This window comes from Pezoporus flaviventris, unplaced genomic scaffold (assembly GCF_033815535.1).
Source record: "Pezoporus flaviventris isolate CSIRO_AGI_PZ_B2104156 unplaced genomic scaffold, CSIRO_AGI_Pfla_v1 ptg000063l, whole genome shotgun sequence".
NCBI lineage: Eukaryota > Metazoa > Chordata > Aves > Psittaciformes > Psittacidae > Pezoporus > Pezoporus flaviventris.
The window spans coordinates 7897119-7920095 of NW_026892611.1; the positions used below are offsets into that span (position 1 = coordinate 7897119).

A 22977-nucleotide genomic window follows, 5' to 3' on the forward strand; every position below is an offset into this window, starting at 1 on the left:
TTTGGAAGCCTGGCTGTTCTTTCCTTGTTTCTAGCACCTACTAGTTACAGGACATCAGGAATGTGAGCAGAGGACAGATGATGGGAGGAGGCTGTGTTTGTGAAATCTTCTTTTGATGTGTGGGAACAACCAAAATAGGGTTCTTGAAAGCCACTACAAGCCAAAAAAAGTCCTCTGACACTGAACATCTCAAGAAGATGAAAACCTTCCTCCTGTTTCCATCGTCCCTGGCCTGAGCTTTTGATCTGACATAAGAAATGTGGTATGTGTCTGAAGTTCAGAAAGTTTATGCTGGCAAATAGAAAAGGGGGAGGTGGGTTGAGTAAGCTGGGACCGAGCTTCAGGCACATAACACTAATGTCCCTGCTGAGGGCCCTGCGCGTGAGCGGGCCCCACAGTGAAGAGCCAGGCTTGGAGCCACGGGAGAAGAGCAAGCGCCAGACCCTGTACAGAGGTGAGCGCGGCTCTCGGCGGGCCCCGGGCTGAGTTGTGCAGGCAGTGACCGCTGGCGCTGGCCTGCGAGCTCCTTGGCCAGGGCAGTGCATCATCCCTCCCGCCTTCCCTTCGCCTTCACACGCCATCTCCTACCCTGGGCCCGTCTCCCGCTGCGGTGTTGGCAGGAGATGTGGCCCCATTTCAGTCCTTTCCAGCTTTCTGACCCGGTTCAGCTGCGTCTGAGAGGTGGGGTCTGGAAACCAGAGACAAGCCCTCATGCCGGCGGGACCTCTGTTGCCAGAGGCTCTAGTTCAGCATGTCCATTTAGGCTCAGATTTGACTTTATGCTTCCATATGTGCAAAAAGACAAAAGCCTGAGTGTTTCGCTGAGTTGAGGCCATCTTTCACCTTGTGCAGCACAGCACAAGCTGCGGAGGGAAGGTCTCCATGTCTTCTGCAGAGATCTGCCCTCCAGCTAGCTCTCTGAACCTGCTGTGGTTGCTGGCATGACCGACATTCCCCATGGCGTGAAGACATACTTCATCTATCTGATGGTGTTAGGATGTTTTCTGCCTCCATCCTTCCCGGAGGCATGACTTTTGCATTGGAAGTGGTCATAGCAGCAGAGGTGGGCACTGCTTGCAATGAGGATTTCCAATCAAAAGCATACGTTCCTCTTCACTTGGTGTTGTCCCTCTCTCTACCTCAACCTTATTGACTAGAATTTACCAAGGCTGAGCCTTTAATACGTTGCACGTTTTGCTAATTTGCTTCCTGGCTGTGAGCCTCTGTGGGATCATTTTCCAGCAGTTTACTCAGAGGGCCAAAGATTTTCTTTTTTTGTTTAACGAAAGTGGGAATTCTCCTCGAGTCCCTTGACTCCAGCAATGGCAGCCTTAAGAAAAACAGAACGTGACAAAGTAGATGAATGGCTCCAGTGCTATTGCAGTAACGTGGAAGGACTCCGTCTGTGCTTTGTGCAGGGCAGGCTTAGGAGAGGACACTCTTGTTGAAAGAGTTTGAGATTCTGAATGGGACTAAATCCTTTGTGCTTTTCCTTCTTTAGTTTGGCTCTGTGGAGCTCACGGACATGAGAGCTCTCTTCTTTCTGCTTTATTTCTTTTGGGCACCTCTTCAGTCCTAATCATAACTAGAATTTCTCAGCAATTTCAAGTCTGAGACTTCCTGACCTCTATCATTTTGTGCCCAGGGAAAATAAACTTGTTGCTATGGTTTGAGCCTTAATGACTCCTAAGTATATATAGTCCATTTAGAAAAAAGCATCCTGGGTTATTCCATGCATGCCTTTAAATCTTTTACAGCCTTTATCAGCAGAGCTCTCGTTTAAAACATGTTGTTTTAATGAAAAGGAAACCGTTGCCACTGTTTTGTGTTGATTATGTGGTAACACGTTTTTATTATCGCCCATAAAAATGATTTGGAGCTGTTCCACCCCAGATGCAACCTTCAGAGCTGTGCTCGAGCCACTTGCACCACCCGGGAGGGCCATGGACCCCTGCGGTTTGCTGCTCTCTGACCACTGCTGCTATGGATTTAATATCACCTCTTCCCACAACGCTGCTGGGCTGCAGCAGAACACTGTCCAGGACAGCCCTTGTCGGTCCCTTCGTTGCAGAAGGAGCATCCTAACCCTGCTCTGGCTTTAGCTCCTCCAATTTGCCACCTCCAGGATTAGTTTTACCTCCTTTGCTGAATATACTTTGGCAACAGCCACATGTTTTGCTGGGGAAGCAAGGGGATAATATAACAGTGTAAAGCGATTCAGAAAAGGTCTTCAATGCACACTTGAGTCCCATGTCAATGGGAATTGAGCACGATTATGGTAAGGCACGCGCTTAAGTGTTTGTTGAACTGATGGCATATTCCTTGGAAGTCTGACAAATAAATCATTGGGTAGAAGCACAGAAGTGCACGAGCCAGACTGAACCCATTCCTTCCTTGCCTGGCGTCAGGGAAGCCCATTGAATAAAAGCATTGTGACCTGATTCCTTTTTCCTTTCTTATTATTCTGAAAGCAAAGCTCTGGGTCCATCAATAAAGATCCTTGTAATAAAGGAAGAACTTTGCTTGCTTGCAACAGCTGAGGTTCAGTTCCCTCGCACTTAACCCAGCTCCCAGTTTAATTAGTTTCTGATTCACCCCTGTCAGGCCAGTACATTCTGCAGGAAGTTGATCATTTCTGGCGCTGCTGCAATGCTGGCTCTCACCATCTCTTGTAATAAATAAGTGATAAACCTTGTAATAATTGCAAGTTAAAAAACAAACAAGCAGAGCCAAGTCACTCTCACTTATAATTGCAATGTGACTTCATTATGTAAAGACAACACAGCATGTAAAAGCTGAAACTTCTAGGGATTTAGTGGAAAGTTTGAGCCACATTCTCTTTTATTTCCCTTATCCCTAAATCAGTATTTGCTTAGGTGGTTTCAAAACAGGAAGAGACAGTGCTGTAACAAACCACAGTGCTGCACGCCTCAATTTCCCCCCCTGTACCTTTGTGCTTAGAAAGCAGATTTTGCAGGAGATGCTGGATGCCTGGATCAAAACTCTTGTTCTGGAAACCTCGGCCCTGCTTCTGCCTGATGGGCATCCTGCAGCCATCCTGAGCAAGCAGCTTTGCTAGGGATTGAGCCAGCTGCCAGGTAAGTGGCAGGGTTGCTGCTGCTTCTCGGGCACGGCTGCTGCCACTGGCATAGTGGGTGCTGCCCTTAGTCTCTGGCTTCTGTCTAGCAATTGGGGTAAAACCCCTGTGCAACAGAGCACATGGGCTTGGCATTCCATCAGTGCTCCGATGGGTTAGGCTTTTTGAAAGAACTCTGTGGACCACTTTGTTTTGCCACCCATGCTTAGTGGCTGGGAAGGCAGAGAAATGAAGCATTTAGATTATAAGAGAAAGTATCTCTTTCTTTTAAAAGTCCTAATTTGGTGAGAGCTTTAACCAGCAATGTTGTGTATAAAGCGCAGTGAGCGTTCCCCTGCGCTTCACTTCCCCAGCCCTCTGCTTCTTGTGGGCATTTAGGTTTTTTGCAGCCATGTTAAAGACTAACTTCCAGTTTCATACAGGCCACCGGTGCCCGCGGCAGTGCAGCCTGAGGGACAGCAGTAAATGTAATGTAATGGGGTTACTTTGCCAAGGAGCTTGGGTTGAAAATGGCCCGGATAGCTCAGGGATGCACACTGGGCTGTGGATTTATTTGAAGGTAGTGTGTTTACAAAGTACAGAAACCATTGTGAGGTTTAATAAAATCCTGTTATATCTAAGTAGAGCTGTTTGAGGGAATTAGCTGCCTTTTTGTTTGTTTAACCCAAAGTTAAAGCACCCAAGATCTTTAAAAGCTTCATATTCTCCATCATCTTTAATTTGGTCAGCACTTGTGCTTTGACTTGCAAGCAGTACTTGTTCTGAGGCACCTGGATATCCAGGGCACAGCCCTTCACCTTGCACCAGCTCTCAGTAGTTTATGACTCTGGATTTGAACACATAACCCAGCAGTGAAGTGCTGAGAGACAGTCAGAGGGACAGTGCCCAGTCCCACACGAGGATGAATCTGGAAGCAGTGAAGCCCTCTCCAAGGAGGGGGTGTGTGGGATCCTCTTGCAACTGAACACAGCAGCTTCCTACCCTGATCACTGCCGCTTTCTGGAAAACCAGTAAAGCTTTAACACCAAATCCCTGTCCATGACGCAGTTGCTCACAGCTCCTGCTGGCAAGGGGAGGAGTTTCAAGACCTCTTCAGGAGTAAGACCGTGTATGAAACCATCCATCCCACTGACCTTGTTTGCCTTCTCTATGTCCCCAATATAGATCCTTCTGCTCGAGGCTGTGGAGCGAAGCCCACCATTGGAAAACAACCTGCCCATCACTGGGACGACAGCCACATGGTATGATGATTTGCTACCAGATGCCTTTCCCCTGCTGAATCCTGGAGCTGTCCTGAGAAAAACAGTGGGATCTGTTGGTAAGCCTAACCTGCTCTTCACCGCATCACCCACCCTACGTACATGATTCCTGTAGGGTAACTGAAAGGAGGCCATGTCAGTCTGCTGTAGTATTGGAAGCCACAGGGGGAGAGGAGTTAGAGGGAAGCACTGGCAGCTCCTTACCTCTGCACTGTCACAGTCACAGACTGGTTTGGGTTGGAAGGGACCTTAAAGCTCATCCAGTTCCACCTCTCATTGCTTCTTGTCTCTTCTTCTCTGCCAAGCTGTGAATGCAGAGGCAGTCCCACACCAACACCTATGTGGACTCGTGGACAAGGGAGGAATTCAGTGCCCTCTGATCCCACCTTGAACCATATCCCACCTTGAACCATCCTTCCAGCTGCAGCAAACTGGATGTGATGTCCTTAGGGCCCCTTCCCGCTGCTTGCAGGAGTGAGGATCCTTTGAGAGGAGAGGGTCTTTGTGCTTTTCTATCTGTGTCTCTTGCCCCTTCTTGAGTTAAGGCAGCAACAGAGTTCCTGGAAGAAAGCAGCTAAGCTCAGAAACTAACATGTTAAACTCCATTTTGCCAACTTTAACAACCTGTTGCTAACCTCAGTTTCTGTTGGCACAAGCATCTACTGAAAGCTCAGTTCTGGTCTCCAGAAAGTCAGATTTCTGGTAACCTCAGTAGGGCCACTGTGCCTGCCTGTGTGTTTCAGTGTACATGTTTCTAAGCCCAAAAACTGTGGATTTTGAGGTCTGGATAGACAGAAACATTCCTGAGCAAACTCCAGACAGCCATCAGGATCACGGGGGAGGATTTATAGTCACCTACCAAGCACCGAATGCAGCGTGTCCCTGTCTGGGAGTGGTGTGGGGGTAATTCTTGCTTTTACTGGGACAAGAATCATTCCCATGAATAGCAGCATCACTTGCAGCCTGCGTTCTATTTTTCACATTTGCCATAAAAACAATGGGCTGTTTTATGATCCCTCTTGTGGCATGACAAAAAAATACACTTAGAAGCAAATCTCCCTCTGAGCCCACTTGGCTAGACAGATCCCCACACATCAAATTTCCTTGACTGTGGCATTCTCTTTGCAAGATCCCTGCTCTCTGCTTCCAAAGCCCTGTCTGTCAGTTGCTGTGCTTGCTCCCAGAGCAGTTCTTTAGCTCTTTATCCTCTGTAGGGCCTACTTTGCTTTTTTCTTCCTTTTCTTAGTCCTAGCAGTTTATTATGGCAGCCCTTCATGACTGCAGCAGACTTGGAGCAACCAACATAGACCAGATGTGGTCCATGTTTATAATTTGACAGGATGCCACAACATGGAGGGAGGTTCACTAACAATATGTTCTGCAGAGTATTTTCAGAACCACAGTGGTAGCTGCCAGGAGCTGAATTAAAGCAGTTTCCCCAGTGTCCATTATATGCTCATTCTGCCTTCTCCATGTCATTTATTTTTGCTGTCGCAGTATCTCTGCACCTGCACTTGATTGTACTGAAGTCAGTCCAGCAAAAGCACTGATGACTCTGTCCCACTCAAAGCCCTCTCCTCTCAGAGGCTCTGTACACATGATACTCTCCTCCTGCTCAGCAAGGAGCAGTGGATGCTGCTCACCCAGGCTTTTGGCAATGCTGCAGACCAGAAGTGACCTCCTGCAGCACTTGCATCAGGCTGACTCCATAGCCTGCTATCAGCACCCTCCAACCCTGCAGTGAGGTGATCCCCTCCAGAAAGCAGGAGATGAAGATGCTGTACATGAGTGTCCTGTCAGCCAGACTTCCAGGCTGTGCCCATGTGCCCGGTGTAGTCCTTGCTCACTGTACCTTTTGTTTTTCTAGCCTTGATTTGTTTAACCTAGTGTGGGATAACAATTCTGGTGTAATAACTGGGAATCAGGAATGCACTGGACCGTTTCAAGTCAGGACAGTGTCTCTCAGCAATTAGAAGTAATCAGTTAAGTTGCTCATTGACATGATGGGCTACTGCAGCCCCTACACAAGTTCTGTGGACTTCAAATGCTTGCTGTGCTAAGGAGCTGTGGGGATGTTGCATGGATTGGGGGCCACATTTGGCTTCTTTCCCTCCTCACACCAGTTTATATTTATAGCCAAAAAAATGTACTGCGGGTTTTGCTGACATGTAGGGAATTCCACACAGTTGGTTTAGGATGGTGGGGCCCTGCCCGTTTTGCATCATTTCAACACTGTGCTGTGACATGTTGCTCAGAGCTGCTCCCAGGTTCACTTACCAAGGCTGCAGATCTCACATCTTTCAACAAGTTGATATTAGAGTAGGTGGAAATCAAACCAGAGTGTCCAGTGTGATTTGGGGCTGTGGAAAGCTAAAACTTGGTCCCTCGCATCCCCTTCCCACAGGTTTGTTGTGAAGTATCACTTTTTTTGCCCTGTTGCTAGTTTTTCAGCCAAAGCAAATCCAAATCCTAGCTTGTGTGCCACAGAGCTCCTCAACTGGAGGAAATAAAGTGCCTAACACAAAGATGGGTGATACAGACTGAGATGCTTTAAATGGCGGGAGTGTTTCTGGATGACCTTATAGCTCGGGGTTGGCTCTTGCCTCTCCAGGCTGAGCTCCAGGAAAACTTGCTACTGCTTATTAGGGCAGTGATTTCTTCTGTGAATGACAGGGCTGAGAACAGACAATCATTTAAAAGCAATCAGAGCTGTTGAGACAGCTGCACCACTGGACTTTCTGACCAGCTTGTTAATCAACAGGATACATTCTACTGAGTATTAAGCAAATACACATACATATATATACACACTGTGGCTGAGCCAGTTGGCAGCGAGAGAACTAATTTTTCATATCTGTTTTGTTTGTTGTTGTTTTTTTTTACCCTGATCTTTTTAACTAGAGCCTAAAGGACACAGAGGTGCACAGGAGCAGCTAATACCACAGGGTAAGTAAATGGGTTCTGCTCTTTCACCTTTCAAAACACAAAGCGTTCCTAATGCCCAGTCCTGTACGTGAGTTGTTCCAGAAAGCAGAGAGATCCTGTGGCCAGGAGTCCTCCATGATTCGGAGCCTCATGGATGCAGAGGGGCTGGGTTTATTCTTTGGGGTTTATCTGCTCATGGGCTGCTCTGGTTGAAGGGGTGAAATGCCAGCTTGAGCATCTTGGAGACATGGAGTTCCCCCAGCACACCGGGGATGGGAAGTGCTGCCTGGTGAGGGGCAGTTCACTGGAGGGCACGTGGCGAGAGCGATCAGAGCATGTGCTGAGTGATGGGAGACACTACCACTGTTGTTATCATGCTGGTGCTGCCTGCCGGGGCACCATTTGCTGCTGGTGACAGTCAGGGCATCGTTTTGCCAAGCTCCATAGAAACAGAGAATACCCTGCTCCTGTACACGGAAAACCTCGGGGAAGGAAAGGGAACAGATGGTGTGTTGCAGGTTAATGAAGGCCAGGAAGAAAATCGGGTCCCTTCATGTCACATTTGGTCTCCAGCAGTAGAATACTGGCCCTTTACCTTTTGGGGGTTATTTATTTTTCCTGTGGCCTTTTGCTTCATATTTTTGGAAGGTAAATACATGCCATGGGCATCAGCGCTCTGAGAACGATGTCACTGCAGCAGAGCTGATCTATGGCAGCTGAAGATTTGGCCTGTTCATTTCCCTCCCCTCTTCCCTGTGAATCCTCTCTTTCTTCTTCCTTTTGCACTTGTCTCTTTGATGCTGGTAACACCGTTTGTCACCAGTATGATCATTTGCCTGACACATTACTCGGTGCTGCTTCTCCCAGCCTTTCCTTGAGCACTTTCCACCTTCAGGGAAGCAAGTGCCAGTTTCTTTAAAGCTCCACTGCAGCAGCGTGATTGAGGATGCTGGCAGCAAGTGATTGCTCTTGGTCTGCAGAAGTTCTGAGCGCTGAGTTACAACGCTTGAACTGAAGGATTGAGGCTGATTTATACAAGCAAGGAGATGTTTTGAGCCACACTGAGCAGGACGGTGTGTGGTTGCAGGACAGTGTTTCTGCTATTCTTTCATCCATGCTGGAAAGGATTTGCTGCAGTAAAGCTTCAGATGTGTTGTAGGGAGCTTTGGGGGGGGGGGGGGGGGGGGGGAGCTGTTTGCAATGCTCTTGCTCTCTGAAATGGGCTCCTGATCATCTGCCTGAGCTTGCCAAGCGCAGCATCCGCTGTCAGGTGATATCCATTATAGGAGCCCATCTATTCACAGGCAAGTCTGCAGTTTGTCTCCTGTGGATAAGCAAATTGATCCAAATTAAAACCTTACCTTAATTCCTTGTTCAGTACCCAGATCACATCTTTACTGATGGCTCAATGAAACAAAAGTACAGACACATGCTTCCATGCAAAGCCTTTGGAAAGTTCCATTTCTTCACTCTGCCCAGTTCCACCATGGCTTAGAGATGGATGGATTTCATTTGTGTAAGCAAAAATAGTTTGGATATCTCTCCAGAACAGCAAAAGAAAGAAAGAGAGAAGTAGAATCTTTCATCTGTTACTGGGGGTTACTGCTGTGTTCTGAGACATGCAGAGAGTTTGGATGGATGTCTGGAGGGACAGGTTTTGTGCCCATGGGGCTGTCCCACACCTACAGTGGAACTGGATCTAAATGCTGGAGTTGCAAACCCTGTGAGCCTCGATTTTTGTTATGTCACCCTGGTTGCTTTGGTTCCAGCTGTGAAGGGGTCAGTTGACCTTCTCTTCCTCTATTCCTGTCCAGTCTTTACCCCCTACATGCAGCAGGTTCTCCTGCTGCTGTGTTTGGAGAGTCCAGAACCTCTTTTGATACGAGGGAAGGGGAAGGACTTCGCTTAAGAGTTATTAAACCTTAACTTGCACTCTGGTGGGTTATGCTTATGTGTGATGTACAGACTAAAACTGGAAACCTGAGTGCACTGAACTGCACTCAGACAGATTTCCCTCGGGCTTTGTAGCTTACATCTGCCCATGCTCTCAAAGTCCTTTGGTAGCCCAGAAACCAGGAACCTCTGACTCTCTTGGCTCTGACAGTATATATATAATGCCTTTATTGTAACCATTAACTACTTAATCTGAGTAGACAGGCTAACTCGCCCACCTCTCTAAGGTATTAAAGGCTTCCCTAATGTTTGCAGTGTTTATCTTCCAAAGCAGCTACTACTTTTGTGAGCCAAGGACTCAGTGGTTTTCTGAAAAACACTCTCCAAATTGCCAAGTGTTGTTATTATTTTGCTGGTCTAAAGAAACCAACAGGAAGATTTTATTTCATGTCATTAGAAATAGTCACTTTTCTATTACAAACACTGCCTGCACCTTACTGGGGGACTGAGTGGACTTGCCAAGAAGCATCCTGCTGGGCTGTAATTATTGTTACTGGTACTTCCAGATGGGGCTGCTCAGCACCCTATTCTTTGATATAAATTAATAACATCTAGTTAGTTCAGTAGTGTGGGTGCATTAATGTTAGTGTGGAACAAAAAATGCTTGTGCACAGCATGGTGCACTTGTTAGATGAATGAAATCAGCTGAAAACAGGGAAACGTCTTTGATGCAGAATCTCTGGGTGGTTTGTATGGAGCGAGGGGGAGAAGGGGTTTGATTTCCTTTTGCAAAGATGTTTTGTGTATTTAACTGCATTGGCACTCCTGTGGAGCTGACACGTGGAGCTGGAGGAAGCTCGCAAAGGAGCGCTTGAGGGACCAGCCAGACCCTGTCCAGAGCCACCCTGACCTTGGGAAGGGGACAGTGTGGCTCAGTTTAGCTTTGAGCAGCCCATCCAAGCTGGATGTGCCACATCCTGCTGGCTGTTTGGGGTGGGCCTTGTGTGTGGGGACCTGCTTGTTTCATTAAAGACTGGAGGAAGAAGAGGAGAAGCAAGGTCCAGCCTGGCTCTTCTACCCTACGCACCAGCCAGCACTTGTCAACAGCACCCCCTTGTCTGTGCAAAGCTGCATTTCTCACCCTTGCGTCTTTGAGTCTCTCTGGTTTCGAGGTTGCTGAAGACCTTCTGAGCTCAGCAGTGTCCTAACCTCCAACTAATTTCCTTTGTGAATGCGTTCAGGGCTGCCGGGACAGGTTGGACCTCCAGGCCCAGTTGGACCAACTGGTCTTCCAGGACCACCAGGACCAAAAGGAGAGAAGGGACAACCTGGTGAGAGGGGCCCAGCAGGGCCACCAGGTAAGTCCTGGAGGAGGGGACAGTGCTGCCATGATGAGAGATGTTTCACTTTATACACGTTACCTGTGACAAGAGGTATACAAGGCTGGACACACAAGGTGTTGAACATCTCCAGTTGGTATTGAATCCCTTCCAAGGAGTCCCCTGGGTACTGAAATTAACCAGCAGCTCTCAGAGTGGGCAACCACCTGCAAGAGCAATGACAGTCCCTGGGGTTTCCTGTGGAGCTGGAGAGAGCTTGTCCCAAAAGCTGCAGAGCCAGGATCATGTTTCCCCATAAAAACCAGTCTCTGATCTTTGAAGAGCATTCCCTGTTTAACTGTGTCACTGTGTGCCTGTTTGAACTCCCTTTTTCTCCACTATTTGTGTCAAGCTGGCAGATGCCAGGATGTCGAATGATGCTTTTGTATGTTAAGGAAAAAGGTTACAAGGCCAAGCTGGGAGACTTCCTTCACCCCCAAAATGTGCCTAAACCTATTGCTGAGGGTGATACTACACAATAGGTGCCAGAGCTCAAGCTCTGTGCTTTCTGTGTGTCTGAAAGGCTGTGTCTTGTACATCTGAGCTCAGGAAAGCTCTGAACCTTGGAGCACGCCTTCAATGTGAGCGTGGCCCTGAATGCTTTTTGGTGTTTTCTGGCAACCTGTCAACGGGTAAAGTCTGGCCAAGGATGTGTCTGCCTTTTGGTTTCTCAGTTTGCAGCGAGAGCCTTCCAGCCCCACAGGAAGCAGAACCAGCCTGCTGCTGGGCTGACGGGGTTTCCATTGTTCTCCCTGTGCTTTCCTGGCAGTGAGGTGACACACAGGTGTACTGGAGGCGAAGGGAAAGAGCGGCGCTTGATTTCACTCCTCACTGCCTTTAGCTTCTTTCTCAGCCTAAGGGAGGGGGGAGATTCTGCCCTTTCAGGAGTTGAGCTCTGCAGCACCTTTAAGCCAAGTAAAGCTAATCTGCTTTGCAGAGGAAGATGCTAAAGGCAAGCAATGGAAAACTGGGAGGCTGTTCCTCTTTCCCCCCACATCCCCTAACTCCCACAGTTACAGTTCAGGACAGAAATCCGTTGTCTTACTGCCTTTTTATGTGGTAGCATCATCATCACATTTTGAAATGCACTAACACATCCTCTCCTGCCTCTGCACAGGGCTGTTGGGACCTCAAGGACCGAGAGGACTGCCAGGAGAAACAGGGATCCCAGGTCCCCCCGGTCCTCCGGGGCCACCAGCCCCCCCAAGCCTCCCTCTTACCTTCCAACAAGGAGTTCTCTACTCGCTCCAGCCCACAGCTGAAAAAGAAAGTAAGTCTTCTCAATTCCTTTTTTTTCCTGGTACACCAGCAGAGGGGGCAGGCACTTCCTCCTGAAGGCTCAGCTCTTCCTCCCACCTTCCTCCCAGGAGACTGCCCTCAACAGTCTCCCACCATGGCGTGGCACTCTTGGAAGTTCATGTTCAAGATGGAACACGTAAGACTTAGAAGCTGGAGGAATTCACCTCTCCAGAACAAGGAACTGAGTCACTGCTCTTCTAAAACCAGTTCCCTGTGCCTGGTTTTCTGGGTTCATCATACCTTTGAGCAGGTGACTTGGTGTCCTTTAAGCTTCCATCATGCGTAGCTGCTGTGCAGAGGGTCTCTAGTGAACTGACAGCTCAGGTAGCATGATGTGAGACACAAATGGGTAGAGGACAGTCTGGCCAGTTAGGTGCTGGTTCAGTGAAATGGCAGTTTCTTTGCCCCACAGATGTGTCTTCCACCTGCATTTCTGGTTCATTGGTGTTATCCCACATCACACAAACCACAGAGTTATAGACTCGAAAGCCCTTGAAAGATGGTGATCTATCCCTTCCCTGTCACTGGAGTGTGAGGGTTTCTTGCAGCCTATGGGGATTTAACTTGTTTATTTATTTAACTTGGGTTGTGCATGGCAGGGAAAGGCTTTCTAGAAGAGGCACATTGTGCACTTTTATCTGAATGCTCTCAGATTTGGGCTGGATTCTTCTGGTCCAGTGTTGTGTAGCTGGGATCTAATAATGTGGTAAAGCAGAGCTCAGCTGTGTCTCCCCTTGGCTTGTAAACTCCTGGAACCCCAACTCAGTTGGGTCTCCCATCCCAACTTCCCCAGACTTCAGCTGTGCCTCTTTCCCAGCTCTTCTGCTCATGTCCAGCTTCAAAGCTCAGCTGTATTAGTAACAGCCAAGGATCAGGAAGTCTCCCTATATCTGACAGTTTTCTAGGGCTCTCCTTTCCCTTCCTCCCACTCTGCTTTCCAGGCTCCTTTTCCCGAAAGTGAACAGATGTATTTTTAATTTGGGAAGGATTTTAACAGCTCCATTTCACGTTCAGTTCCTGGGGCAGGATGAAATGAATTGTGGTTCAGTACTAAGGTTTTAACAAAATGTAGATTGATCTGCTGCGCTCACGCCTTGTGACAAGGAAGTTGTCACCTCACTGCCTTACAGGATCGTATCAAGTAGTGCCATTCTGCATCCTACCTTTAATTCCAAAGGATCCTTAAGGATGGTTTGGGTATTGCTGCTGCCCTCTCCCTCCAGCCACCCTTTAAATTAAACTCTTTCTTGCAAAGTAGTGGATAAATTAAAGCGTAAAAGGCATTGATCAGCAGCTGATGTGTGACAAGGGTCAACTCTGTATTGTCCCCAAACGGGAAGTGGATAAATATCTGTATTAACTCTGCCAGTGCTGGGCAGCAGCAGGCTCCCACATGGACCTGAGGACAGTAAGTAGATGGTGACTGTTCCATCGCTGGGCAGCCCTGTACTTCTCCTCCATAGCTGTGGTGGATTTCTTAGTTTGCAGAAGGAGCCCAAAAACTTCCTAACAATTTTTCTTGTTTAAAAGCTTTTCTTAGTCCAAATCTCAGTGCAAGTGTAAGTTACCTGTGTGGTCATGGTAAAGTTACAGCAGTATCAAGACCATTTTCTTACAAAATGTACCGTTTTGCTTGTGTTGGCTGATTCTGCCTGCTGCAGGCTGGTGGAAAGCTGATCCCTCCAACCCATAAAGAGCCTTGTAAATTCTGGGCAGGATTTTCTTAAATGTATTTATTTATTTTGAATGGAGCACATCTGAAAACTATAAACACAAGATTCCAGCTGCTGACAGCAGAGGGAAGCATATTCCTGGTAACGGGCATGTGCACTCATGGAGATGTGAGAAAGCTGTATCACATTATTAGTAGTACAGTGTTTGGTTCTGCCTGAACATGGTTATTGCATGTGCCTTTATTAATCGCAAGCTCCTGTTGGCAGTGTTTACCAGCAGCCAGAAGCCAAAAGCAGGAAGACAGATCATATTTTCTCACAGTTTCACTGTGCTGTGGTAAAGGAATTGGTCCCAGTTGTCTCCCTCCAGATCAGGTAGCAGAAAGAAATGAAGACAGGATTACTTCATTTCCATCCTGTCCCAACAAATCAAGCCTGTAACAGGGAATTTATCCCTTAGTCAGAAACATCAAACATAGGCCAGAAGCTAAACTGCCACATGCCGTTGCTGAGGCTGCTGCTACGAAGATCACTTGCTGCCACTTCAAAATGCATGGATCAGGTGTGTGGTGTAGAGTGCTCTTTCTTGTGCTAAAACTAAGGGTATTTAGGGAAAAGTAAAAGAAAAGAACACAACTTTCACTCTGAGGGCCACATTTTCTTACATCTCAAAAGATTTCAGTTTGCAAAGGGCATGCGAGATAACATTAGCCTGTTTTGCAGGGAGAGCAGGGGGAACCAAGTCACAGCAGGCTTGCCTGTGTGCCCAGCAGGTCATTGGTGAAAGGGGTGTTGAACAGAGGTTGTGCAGTGACATCCCAGTGCCCGCTGCCATGCGTAGTCCTTCCTGAGGAAGGATGAATAGAGCAGAGGAAGCAAAGGCAAAGGAGAGGATGAAGTGAAAGGTACTTGATTTGGAAAACCATACCCACTGCTTTCAAAGCTGTTTATGTTCATGCCTCTGCAATGCCTTGACACTCTGGGCAGGTTTCACTGCATCATTCAAGGCATTTCTGTGCTGTTTCAGGCTTCCCCTTTGCAGGATGTTTATGCCCTTTCCCAGAGAAAGCCGGTGCTAGTGTCTGACCAGGTCAGACTGGCTGTGTGCTTCCTCTTGGCTAGGAGTTGGAAAGCTCCTGGAGCAAATGGCACATCAGGGGCTTCCCAAATGAGGCAGGCACTTGTCTGCCTCCTGCTTTGGTACCTCCAGAAGCACTGAAACAAAATCTAGTGTTTGAGCCCGAGTCAGCAGGAGATGGTTGACAAGGGAAGACTCCTGCTACCATTTGTTTTCTGGAGCTATTTTGTGGCTGCTGTAAAGCCTCCACCTGCAGAGAGCCTCAGAGTGTCCTCCTGTTTATAAGGAGAGGGGAGTTTATAAGGAAATACAGGTTCTTCCTGCTGCTTTATAGGATTATGGAGAAAGCTCCTTAAAAAACATGAGGGTTGTGTTTTAACACACTTCAATCCCTTTTCATTCACAGTATGTTTCATTCAGAGCCCATCCTGGAAGGTAATCGTGATCTGAGCGTTGCCTGCCCAGGCAGGCGAGAAAGGAGCTGCTGTAGGTATCCTGCATGTCCGTACTCCTGGTGCTGCAGAGGCCAAATCAGGAGCTACTGAGCTCAAGGGCTGTTGAGCAGAGCTCTCCTCTGTGTCACAGTTATGGAATCACCTTCCATAAATAACTAAAGACAAATGTCAGGATGGGTGGGTTTGTGGGTGTGACTGTCGTTGCAATAACGTCCCACTTAGCTGGAATGTTTTGTAACCCGTCTTTATCCCTGACTTACCTCCAGCAGTAATGAAATCCTGGTTATCTGCAGCACATCCTCTCCCCCCATCAGTGAATGTGCGTTTGATTTTGTTGACCACTTTTTCTTTAAAAACAAAAGGCTCTGCAACTGTTAATGCCTTCACTGCTGTTTGATGCTCATTTCCCAATTTCATCTTGCTCCCCAGCTGTGATGGATTTTGACATGGTCAAATAAAACATTAATTAGATTACACACTTCACTTGGGTACCTTTCCTTCTGAACATAAAAACAGCCTCAGTTGTTTAGTTTCAGGGCTGTGAAGAAGGGAAGATGGATGGGGTTAGAAGCAATACTCAAATAAAGACCTGTTCACATTCAGGCTTTGGTTCTCGGAGGGATCTGGGTTAGGTCTTGTGCTGTTCTGCTGCCGGGAAGGCATCCCAGAGATGTACTGTCATCCTTGGCAGTTAAAGAGATTTCTCAGTTTTGCCTAGGATCTGCTTTCAAACAACGAGCTTGAAAGTCCTCTCCATCACTGCCAACACTCCAGAAGTTGAAGAGGCTTCATAATGTGTCTGCTAACATTTCCAGAGGTTTTACCTTATGTCCTTTGGGCTGAACTCTGCAGAGTAATTCTTCCTGCATTGTGGCCTCCAGCTATGGAAAATTGACTTTTCAGAGGGTTTGGTGTGCCAGTGACAAGGAGCCAACATCTTCATCCACGTTAAATGCAACAGGGAATATGTTGTTGGTCCTACAGCACTGGTCAGGACAGTGGATTGCATGCCTTAGTAACACTAGGACATGGGGGTTGCCTTCCCTGCTTTGTGATATTGTTGTCTTTGGTCATGGAATTTTTGCCCCCACGTTTTCACAGCTGTCAATAGTGTTGTGGGATGTTCAAATGAAAGATGCTGCCATGCAGGTGCCCCCACAGATTGCTAACTAGTATGGTATAGTACAGGTCCATAGGGAATGGGGTTGTTGAATATGGTTTTGGAATTGCAGTGACTGATAAGGTTTGCTTTTTTATACATAGTTGTGGTTTTTCCTATTCAGTTCCCCGCTGAAGAGGTAAGCCTGTTGGGTTAAAGATGAGGGAAGATGAGGACAGCTACAGGATGCTGATTTTTCATTGCAGCTGGAGAGGACTGAGAAAGATGTGTAAAAGCACAGAATTCCTCCAATTCCTGCTGATGGCTTCCCCTTCCCTGCTCCACTCCTATTTCCATCCGTTCCCCAGAAATCAGGGGTTCTGCACAAGCTGGCCAGTTGAACACCTGAAATAATCCTCAATGGCAGGAGAGTTCCCTGAGTGTGTGGAGGGAGCAGAGCACACCCTCTGCCCGGGCTGTCCCTCTGTCCAGGCTTTCCTGCATCCTTGCACCTCACGATACCTTCCACCCCGAGGGTGAGCTCGCTGGGTTGGTGGGGATGTGCTGGACTGGCCAGCTTGGCTCAGCAATTCACTGATGCCAGGCAAGAGAGAGCTCCAGGTCCATGTTTGCTCGGGGAGCCAGATGTGCTTTGGCATTTCAAAGGTAGGATGATATAGGTGTGCAGGAACACCATTTTTTTTTAACAGAAAGGACTTCCTTGGGGTTATCAGAGGTGAGATGAGCACCTCTGCAGGTCCAGGGGACACAGCCTTAGAAAGCAAAAGGCGATTGCTCCAGAGCCCTGATTTTGCACTGCCTGCCCTTGGCCAGCAACAGGCGCCAAAGGATTTTGGAGAGAAGTCCTGCCTGCTGTGACTGGGCAGCTCAACACTCACTGCGCTGCTCTTTGACACAGATGGAGAACCCCAGCTGGCCTCCACCGTCATCGACACCATCATGGCTGGCCTGCCAGGACCACGGGGAGCCCCAGGCCCTGTTGGGCCACCAGGTAATAAACTCAATTGAGCTGCAAGGCTGTAATGATGGGGAAGATGAGCAAAAGAAACTGAGAGGTCTGTGGGATGCCTGCAGGGAAATCAAGTGGTCCCCACTTGAAGGACAGGAGAGCAGTGGGTCCAGGACTGGGAAGGGTGGCAAGAAGTAAGCAGGTTTCTTATCTGCTGATAGTGGCAGATAGTTCTACCTTTAGCAGGAGATACCCTGAGAAGGGAATAATTAAAGACTGTCTTTAAGAATGGGCTGTCCTGTGAATTCCTTTATGAGAGCAGAGTTCTCACCACTGCTGCAATCCTGTCCTGTTGCTGTAGAGCTCCACTGAGCAGGATCTGCCCAGCTGCTGTGATGTGTGTGCAGAACTCTGGAGCTGGTTTGAGCTACTCCAGATTTTCACCAGTATAAGAGAATCAGAATCTGGGATGAAAATTCAGTGGCAAGTCTGTTTCTCTGTGCTGATGGGTGGCTTAAATGATAGTATTCCTGCAGACATCAGCACTTCCCTGTATGATGCATATTTAGGAGTGAACTCCCATTAGTTGCAGAAAAGGCTTTTCCTTACATTCTGAGGGCCTTTAATTTATCCTGCAATTCTTTTATTCTTTGACTTAAGCATTTGTATGGTGCATTAAGGATCGAGGCTGATTCAGCTGCACTTTGTGTATAATGTCCACATTGTTTCATCTCAAGGGTTGTGACAACTAAAGCAGAGAGGACTATTGCTAAGTTCAGACTAAGCAAATACCCTGTCTTGCAGGTGTAATTTAACAGCTACTGTGGAGATATAATTATTTTTCAGAATTCTAACAGGATGGATCTGTTAAGTGACTGTGCAGAACAACTTGACCTGGTTTAGACAGCGTTTAACTCACCCTAGAAACAGGCTTTTCTGTGGTGCAGACCTGAAAAGGATTTGTGGCCAGTGGAGTGAGCAAAGAATAAAAGAGAGCTTGGCTTTGCCACAGTCAGCCTCTCATGCTGTCCCTTTCATGGTCATCATCAGCTTTCTGACACTACCAGAGAGACAGACCAGAGCAGGCTTGTGGACTTCCCGTGCCACCTACAAGGCTGTTCCAGAAACACCAGCTTCAGTATCTTGCTCTGATGTAGCTGTTTCATGCACCTAGTTTAAAAGCTGTCATTTTAAACAATGGAAATGAAGCGTGTTACAAACATCCTTCCTGTTTTCACCCTTTTTGCCTCCCAGAGCTCTAATGTCTTCCCTAGGGCACAGGGGTATGTTGTATCAGGATGTGGGTATCTAACAATCCAGTGTGTGAATGCTGTAATCGTGTAATCGATGAATGGCTCTTGCCCATTGAGAGATGAAGCAGAACAATGAAAGGAAGTGCATCTGTTTGGAATTTAAGGTCCTTCCTTCTAAGTCTCCTTAAAATTGTCTCAAATTATGATTCCCACCAGGGCCACCAGGAGCATCAGGACCCAAAGGGCCACCAGGACCTGTCGGAGCCCCTGGATCACAAGTAAGGTGCTTTAGCGCTTTGGGACAGAGTGGCTGAAGGGGCAGAAGTCAGGGGCTGGGTGAAAAACATCTCATTGTACAAAGGGAGAGAGAGTAGGTTATAAGTCTTAGATCTGATGTTTTTTCCCCATGAAATTCTGTTATTTTAATACCTTTTTTCTATTCTGAATTGTGTTGAGAGGTTGAAATGGTTGCACTTTCTAGATGCTTAGATGCTCCCTTGATCATAACAACACATATTACTGTTTCTGTGTCAAACCATTTCACTGTGGCCTGAGTTGATGCAAAGGATCTGACATGGGCTTTACTAACACAGTGATAGAAACATACTGCATTTCCTGTGGAATACAGAGAGGGAGCAAAAATGCATCAATGGGAATTCACCAAAGTGAATCTGTTGAGCCTCCTTTTTCAGAAATAGCACTTTCTTTTCAAGAAAAATATCACAAATTCCCCTCAGTTTGATTATTTATCAATACAAAAATTGTGGAGAGGGGAGATAATAATGGAGGGTGCTAAACTCACTCAAAAGAATTCATGGTAGAAGGGCAAAGGGAAAAAGCTGGTTAAATGGAAAGGAACTGCCAAGCTACTCCAAGCTGTGGTTGGCTGATACAAAAGGACTCCAGTTTTGGGAAGAGTGTTACTTATTGTGGAGGTAAACCAGTTACATCAAGTATTTCAAAGGAATCTAACATGACTAAGGAGAGAAAAGTGAAGAGCTTAAGTAACTTAGCAGAGGGATGTGACTTAGATCCCGGTAAGAAGGGGGTTGGAATTGCTGAAAATAGAGAAAGGAGATTTGTACTAGGTATTTATTAATCATTTTGAAGAAGCAACAGCGAACAGGTTAGTGAAAGTTTGCCAGTGTAGCAGAACCATTTCAGTTAGGGAATGCTCTGGAGAATGATGAGAAACTCCAGATAGAGATGAACACAGTGGGAAATTTGGCAGCAAAATGACAGATGCAGTTTGACGTGATTAAATAGAAGGTAATTCACAATTCATAAATAGGTTCTCCAGTAGAGTCTGGCTGTTGCACATGCAGCACACATTCTAAATCTTTTATATTTTACAATTCAGCATGTGGAATTCAGTCTTCTTGAGTGGCCCTGAAAGTCACTGCTGAGAGCTGCCAAGAGCAAAGGATGCTTATGGACACTTAAGCTCTGTTCATGCTGCATGTTTGACATAGAGCTAAGTCTGGTTTGTGCCCTACCTCATGTAGCAGTCCTCATTAACTTCCTAAACCAGGCCTGAGTTCCTGAATTTGTTGTGGTCCCAGGGGAGATGTAGTGAAGCTGGAGGCCAGGTCACTTTGCAGCTTGGTGGTGGGGCTGAGGCAAGGAGCAGCATGGTAATGGTGAGCAGCTGAAACTGGGAGAATGCTCTCCTTTAGACCTGTAAAACACTTCTGTCCAACCCTGTTGGGCCACTTACCAGATGTCGAGGCTCCTCGTGGCTCTGCCTAGAAAGCCCATTTCTTCGGAGGTGGGGGTTTCGGGGGGCTGTTAAGCAGGTTGGCTCAAATCACCAGTGCTCTGGAGCAGAGCAGCGGTCTCATTGCTGCAGCCTCCAAGGTAATGTGCAAGTCACATCTTGCCTGCGGTCGTGGGGAGCTGATGTGCTGGATATAAACAAACAATATTGTTCTCTCCCTGGCTGGTTTACAGCGGGTGGATAAGTTAAGAAGTTGGATCGATTTCTGCAAAGCAGTTCAATCAGTAGAAATCTGGAGACTGTGCCCTTGTTCCCCACTGGTGGCTGGGGTATAGATTTGTTCAACCCAGGGAGCAAAATTATTAGTAGAGATTGGGCTTAATTTGAAAATTGTTTATTAGGGTGAGTGAACAGCTTCAAAATAATTTTCACTGCACAATCCAATTACTTTCCAGGTATGTGTGCCTGTGCGTGCTACCCACTGAGGTGATTATGAAGAGGGGGAAAGTAGTGGGGATTTTTAAGCTAACCGTACTAGCTGTGTATTCATTTCTTCTTGGTAACTGAGAACAGGAACTATCCTGTCATACTGATCCCTAAAATATGTTCCATCAGTAGCCTGCAGTGCATTCAAAGCCTCAAACAGAGGGATATGCAGGAACTACAGGGCTCAGGCTATCTGTGAACAGAGCTTCCACTGGTTTTGCTTGAGGGTAAAAGAGAATCCGGCCCAATTGCTTAATGGGTGTCTGAGATTTGCAGGAGCTGAGGATCACTGTGAAATGTCTTCACTACACCTACTCAAAGGATACACAGTAGAAAGTAATTCCTTCTTGTTCTGCATCTCTTCTAGGGCTTACCAGGCTCTCCAGGACAACCTGGACCAAAGGGCTCCAAAGGAGACCGAGGAGAGAGAGTAAGGTTTTACAGACACAGAGACGTTCCCAGCCACATCTGGGGAGATGTTATAATATATCAGGTTATATTCAACAGAGGTCTTTCAGATTCTGTGGGACTGCAGCCATGAATGATAGATAGTAGAGTTTCTAGGTCTTCTGCAAGAAAGAAGATGAGGGTTTACTGTACAGATAAAGGGTTGAATTGCTTGTAAAGTCTGGTGTTCCCTAAAGAGATTCAGGTACCAAATACCTGGTATTTAAAGGCTTGTGCAGACCAACTTTGTTCTACCAACCACAGCTCTTTTACTGTGGAGTATTTTGAGTGGTCTAACTGAACTCTTTTTTTCTGGGGCAGTAAGGCATAAAATGCTCATCAGACTTTTCCTGAACCAAAGCCATTCCCCAGGTCAAATGATGTTCTTAATACATTTGGAATATTGAATTCATGTTGTTAATATCTTTATGTGTTATACCTGAGTTCTTGATGGGTTGTCAAGTGCTAATAACTAAGCATATAAAAAAAGGCTGTTTGAATGTTATTTCCAAACTAGTGAAGTTTAGGAAACACCAGATCAAAATCTAACAAATGTATATATGTGTCAGCTTCCCAGTCCAGCACCGGGGGTGTTTCAAAATGGCATTTGGACTTCCAGCTGCTTCTGGTCAGCTTGCTCTCCAAAAGGCCATGGTCTTTGAGATCTCCTCTGAATGACACTAGGAGCATAAAATCATTTAAGAATGTAGTACCTAGTGGAGGATTGTTCAGCAATGTAAAATTGGGCACAGATGGACTGTGGCAATCACCAAGACCCTAGTGCGTAGAAGAGTCAAAGGAAGAAAGATAAGGTGTAAAATACTGGTTAGTACCTCTAAAATGATGGCTGTCTCTGTGGTGGCTGCGCTGACACAACCTTGTGCCACAGCTGTAGGAAAATAGTTCCCTTTTCCAGGGCCACTGTCTCATAGCTGGAGGTGAACAAGGACGTCACCACCTGTAAATGGGTGGCTGTAGATTACACACTTTTCCCCTATGGCAGCGTCTCCTTTTCTTCATCTCTGCTCACTCTTCCAATCCAAATGACACAGGGAAGTCTGCAAGAGGTAAGACGGACAAATCCAATTTGATGGCTTCCCAAGTTCAGGCAAATAACCAGCAACAGACTTAAACTGTGCTCCTCTGTGCAGACTCTGTGCAAGGAGAGCAAGTCCTTGTTTCATTCCCTCCTGAAGCACCTCGTGTCGAGGAGCAGCAGATATCCGAGGATGGAGTACACATGCTTTTAAAAAGCTCTGTTTTACTTTAGTACCTTTGCACGTTGGTTTGGGTGCCTGGTCCCTGGTCTTCTGTACAAAATGACTTGCAGCTCCCTGGAAGACAGAGAACATTTTAAGTGACTGTTAGTAATTTCTTAATAACAGTTTCCTTGTGCAGAGCAGCCACTTTGGGCATGTATTGGCTTTACAAATAGACTGCAGGCTGATGGGACTAGAATATAAATATATATAGAGATAGCAAAAGCATAACTGATGAGGTTTCAGCACAGGTTACTGCCTGCAGCTCATTGCCATTAAATGTTGATTTTCAGTTAAGAAGAAAAGGCTTGGTCTATGGCAAAGTGTCAAGTTTCCATCCAGGAAACTGATAAGAGCTCTTCCTCAATGATTCAGTTACCATTTTGCTTTAGTTTGTGGTTGACCATATTGCTAAGGCTACACTTACTTTGAAACAAAAGCTTTGTTGGACTGTGTCCATTCAGTACAGACAAACCCTTTAGGCTTTGCCTTTCTTCCCTCCATGGTAGATACTCAGATTTGTGACTCTCCTTCTAGGCTGGGGACTAATGAGATTTTTCAAATATCAAAATATCTTGCTAAATATAACAAATAAATGAGGCTTCCTGTCCTGGCTCTCTTAACATGGAAAGTGAAGCCAGTAGCTTTTTCTGGCAGGATTTCTGTAGGATGCTTTGTGTGCTTTTTG

General features: G+C 46.7%; 1 protein-coding gene across 9 annotated transcripts in view; it reads left to right on the top strand.

The window, feature by feature from the left end:
* The window catches only part of COL26A1 (collagen type XXVI alpha 1 chain), a 172551-nt gene that overhangs the window by 140878 nt on the left and 8696 nt on the right, over positions 1-22977 (top strand). For all 9 annotated transcript variants that reach the window (XM_061470406.1, XM_061470407.1, XM_061470399.1 and 6 more), the window contains 7 exons: positions 4262-4415; positions 7258-7302; positions 10416-10532; positions 11671-11823; positions 17077-17169; positions 18597-18658; positions 20951-21013. In XM_061470406.1, the coding sequence (XP_061326390.1) occupies positions 4262-4415; positions 7258-7302; positions 10416-10532; positions 11671-11823; positions 17077-17169; positions 18597-18658; positions 20951-21013 (687 nt within the window). The remainder of the gene's footprint in view (positions 1-4261; positions 4416-7257; positions 7303-10415; positions 10533-11670; positions 11824-17076; positions 17170-18596; positions 18659-20950; positions 21014-22977) is intronic.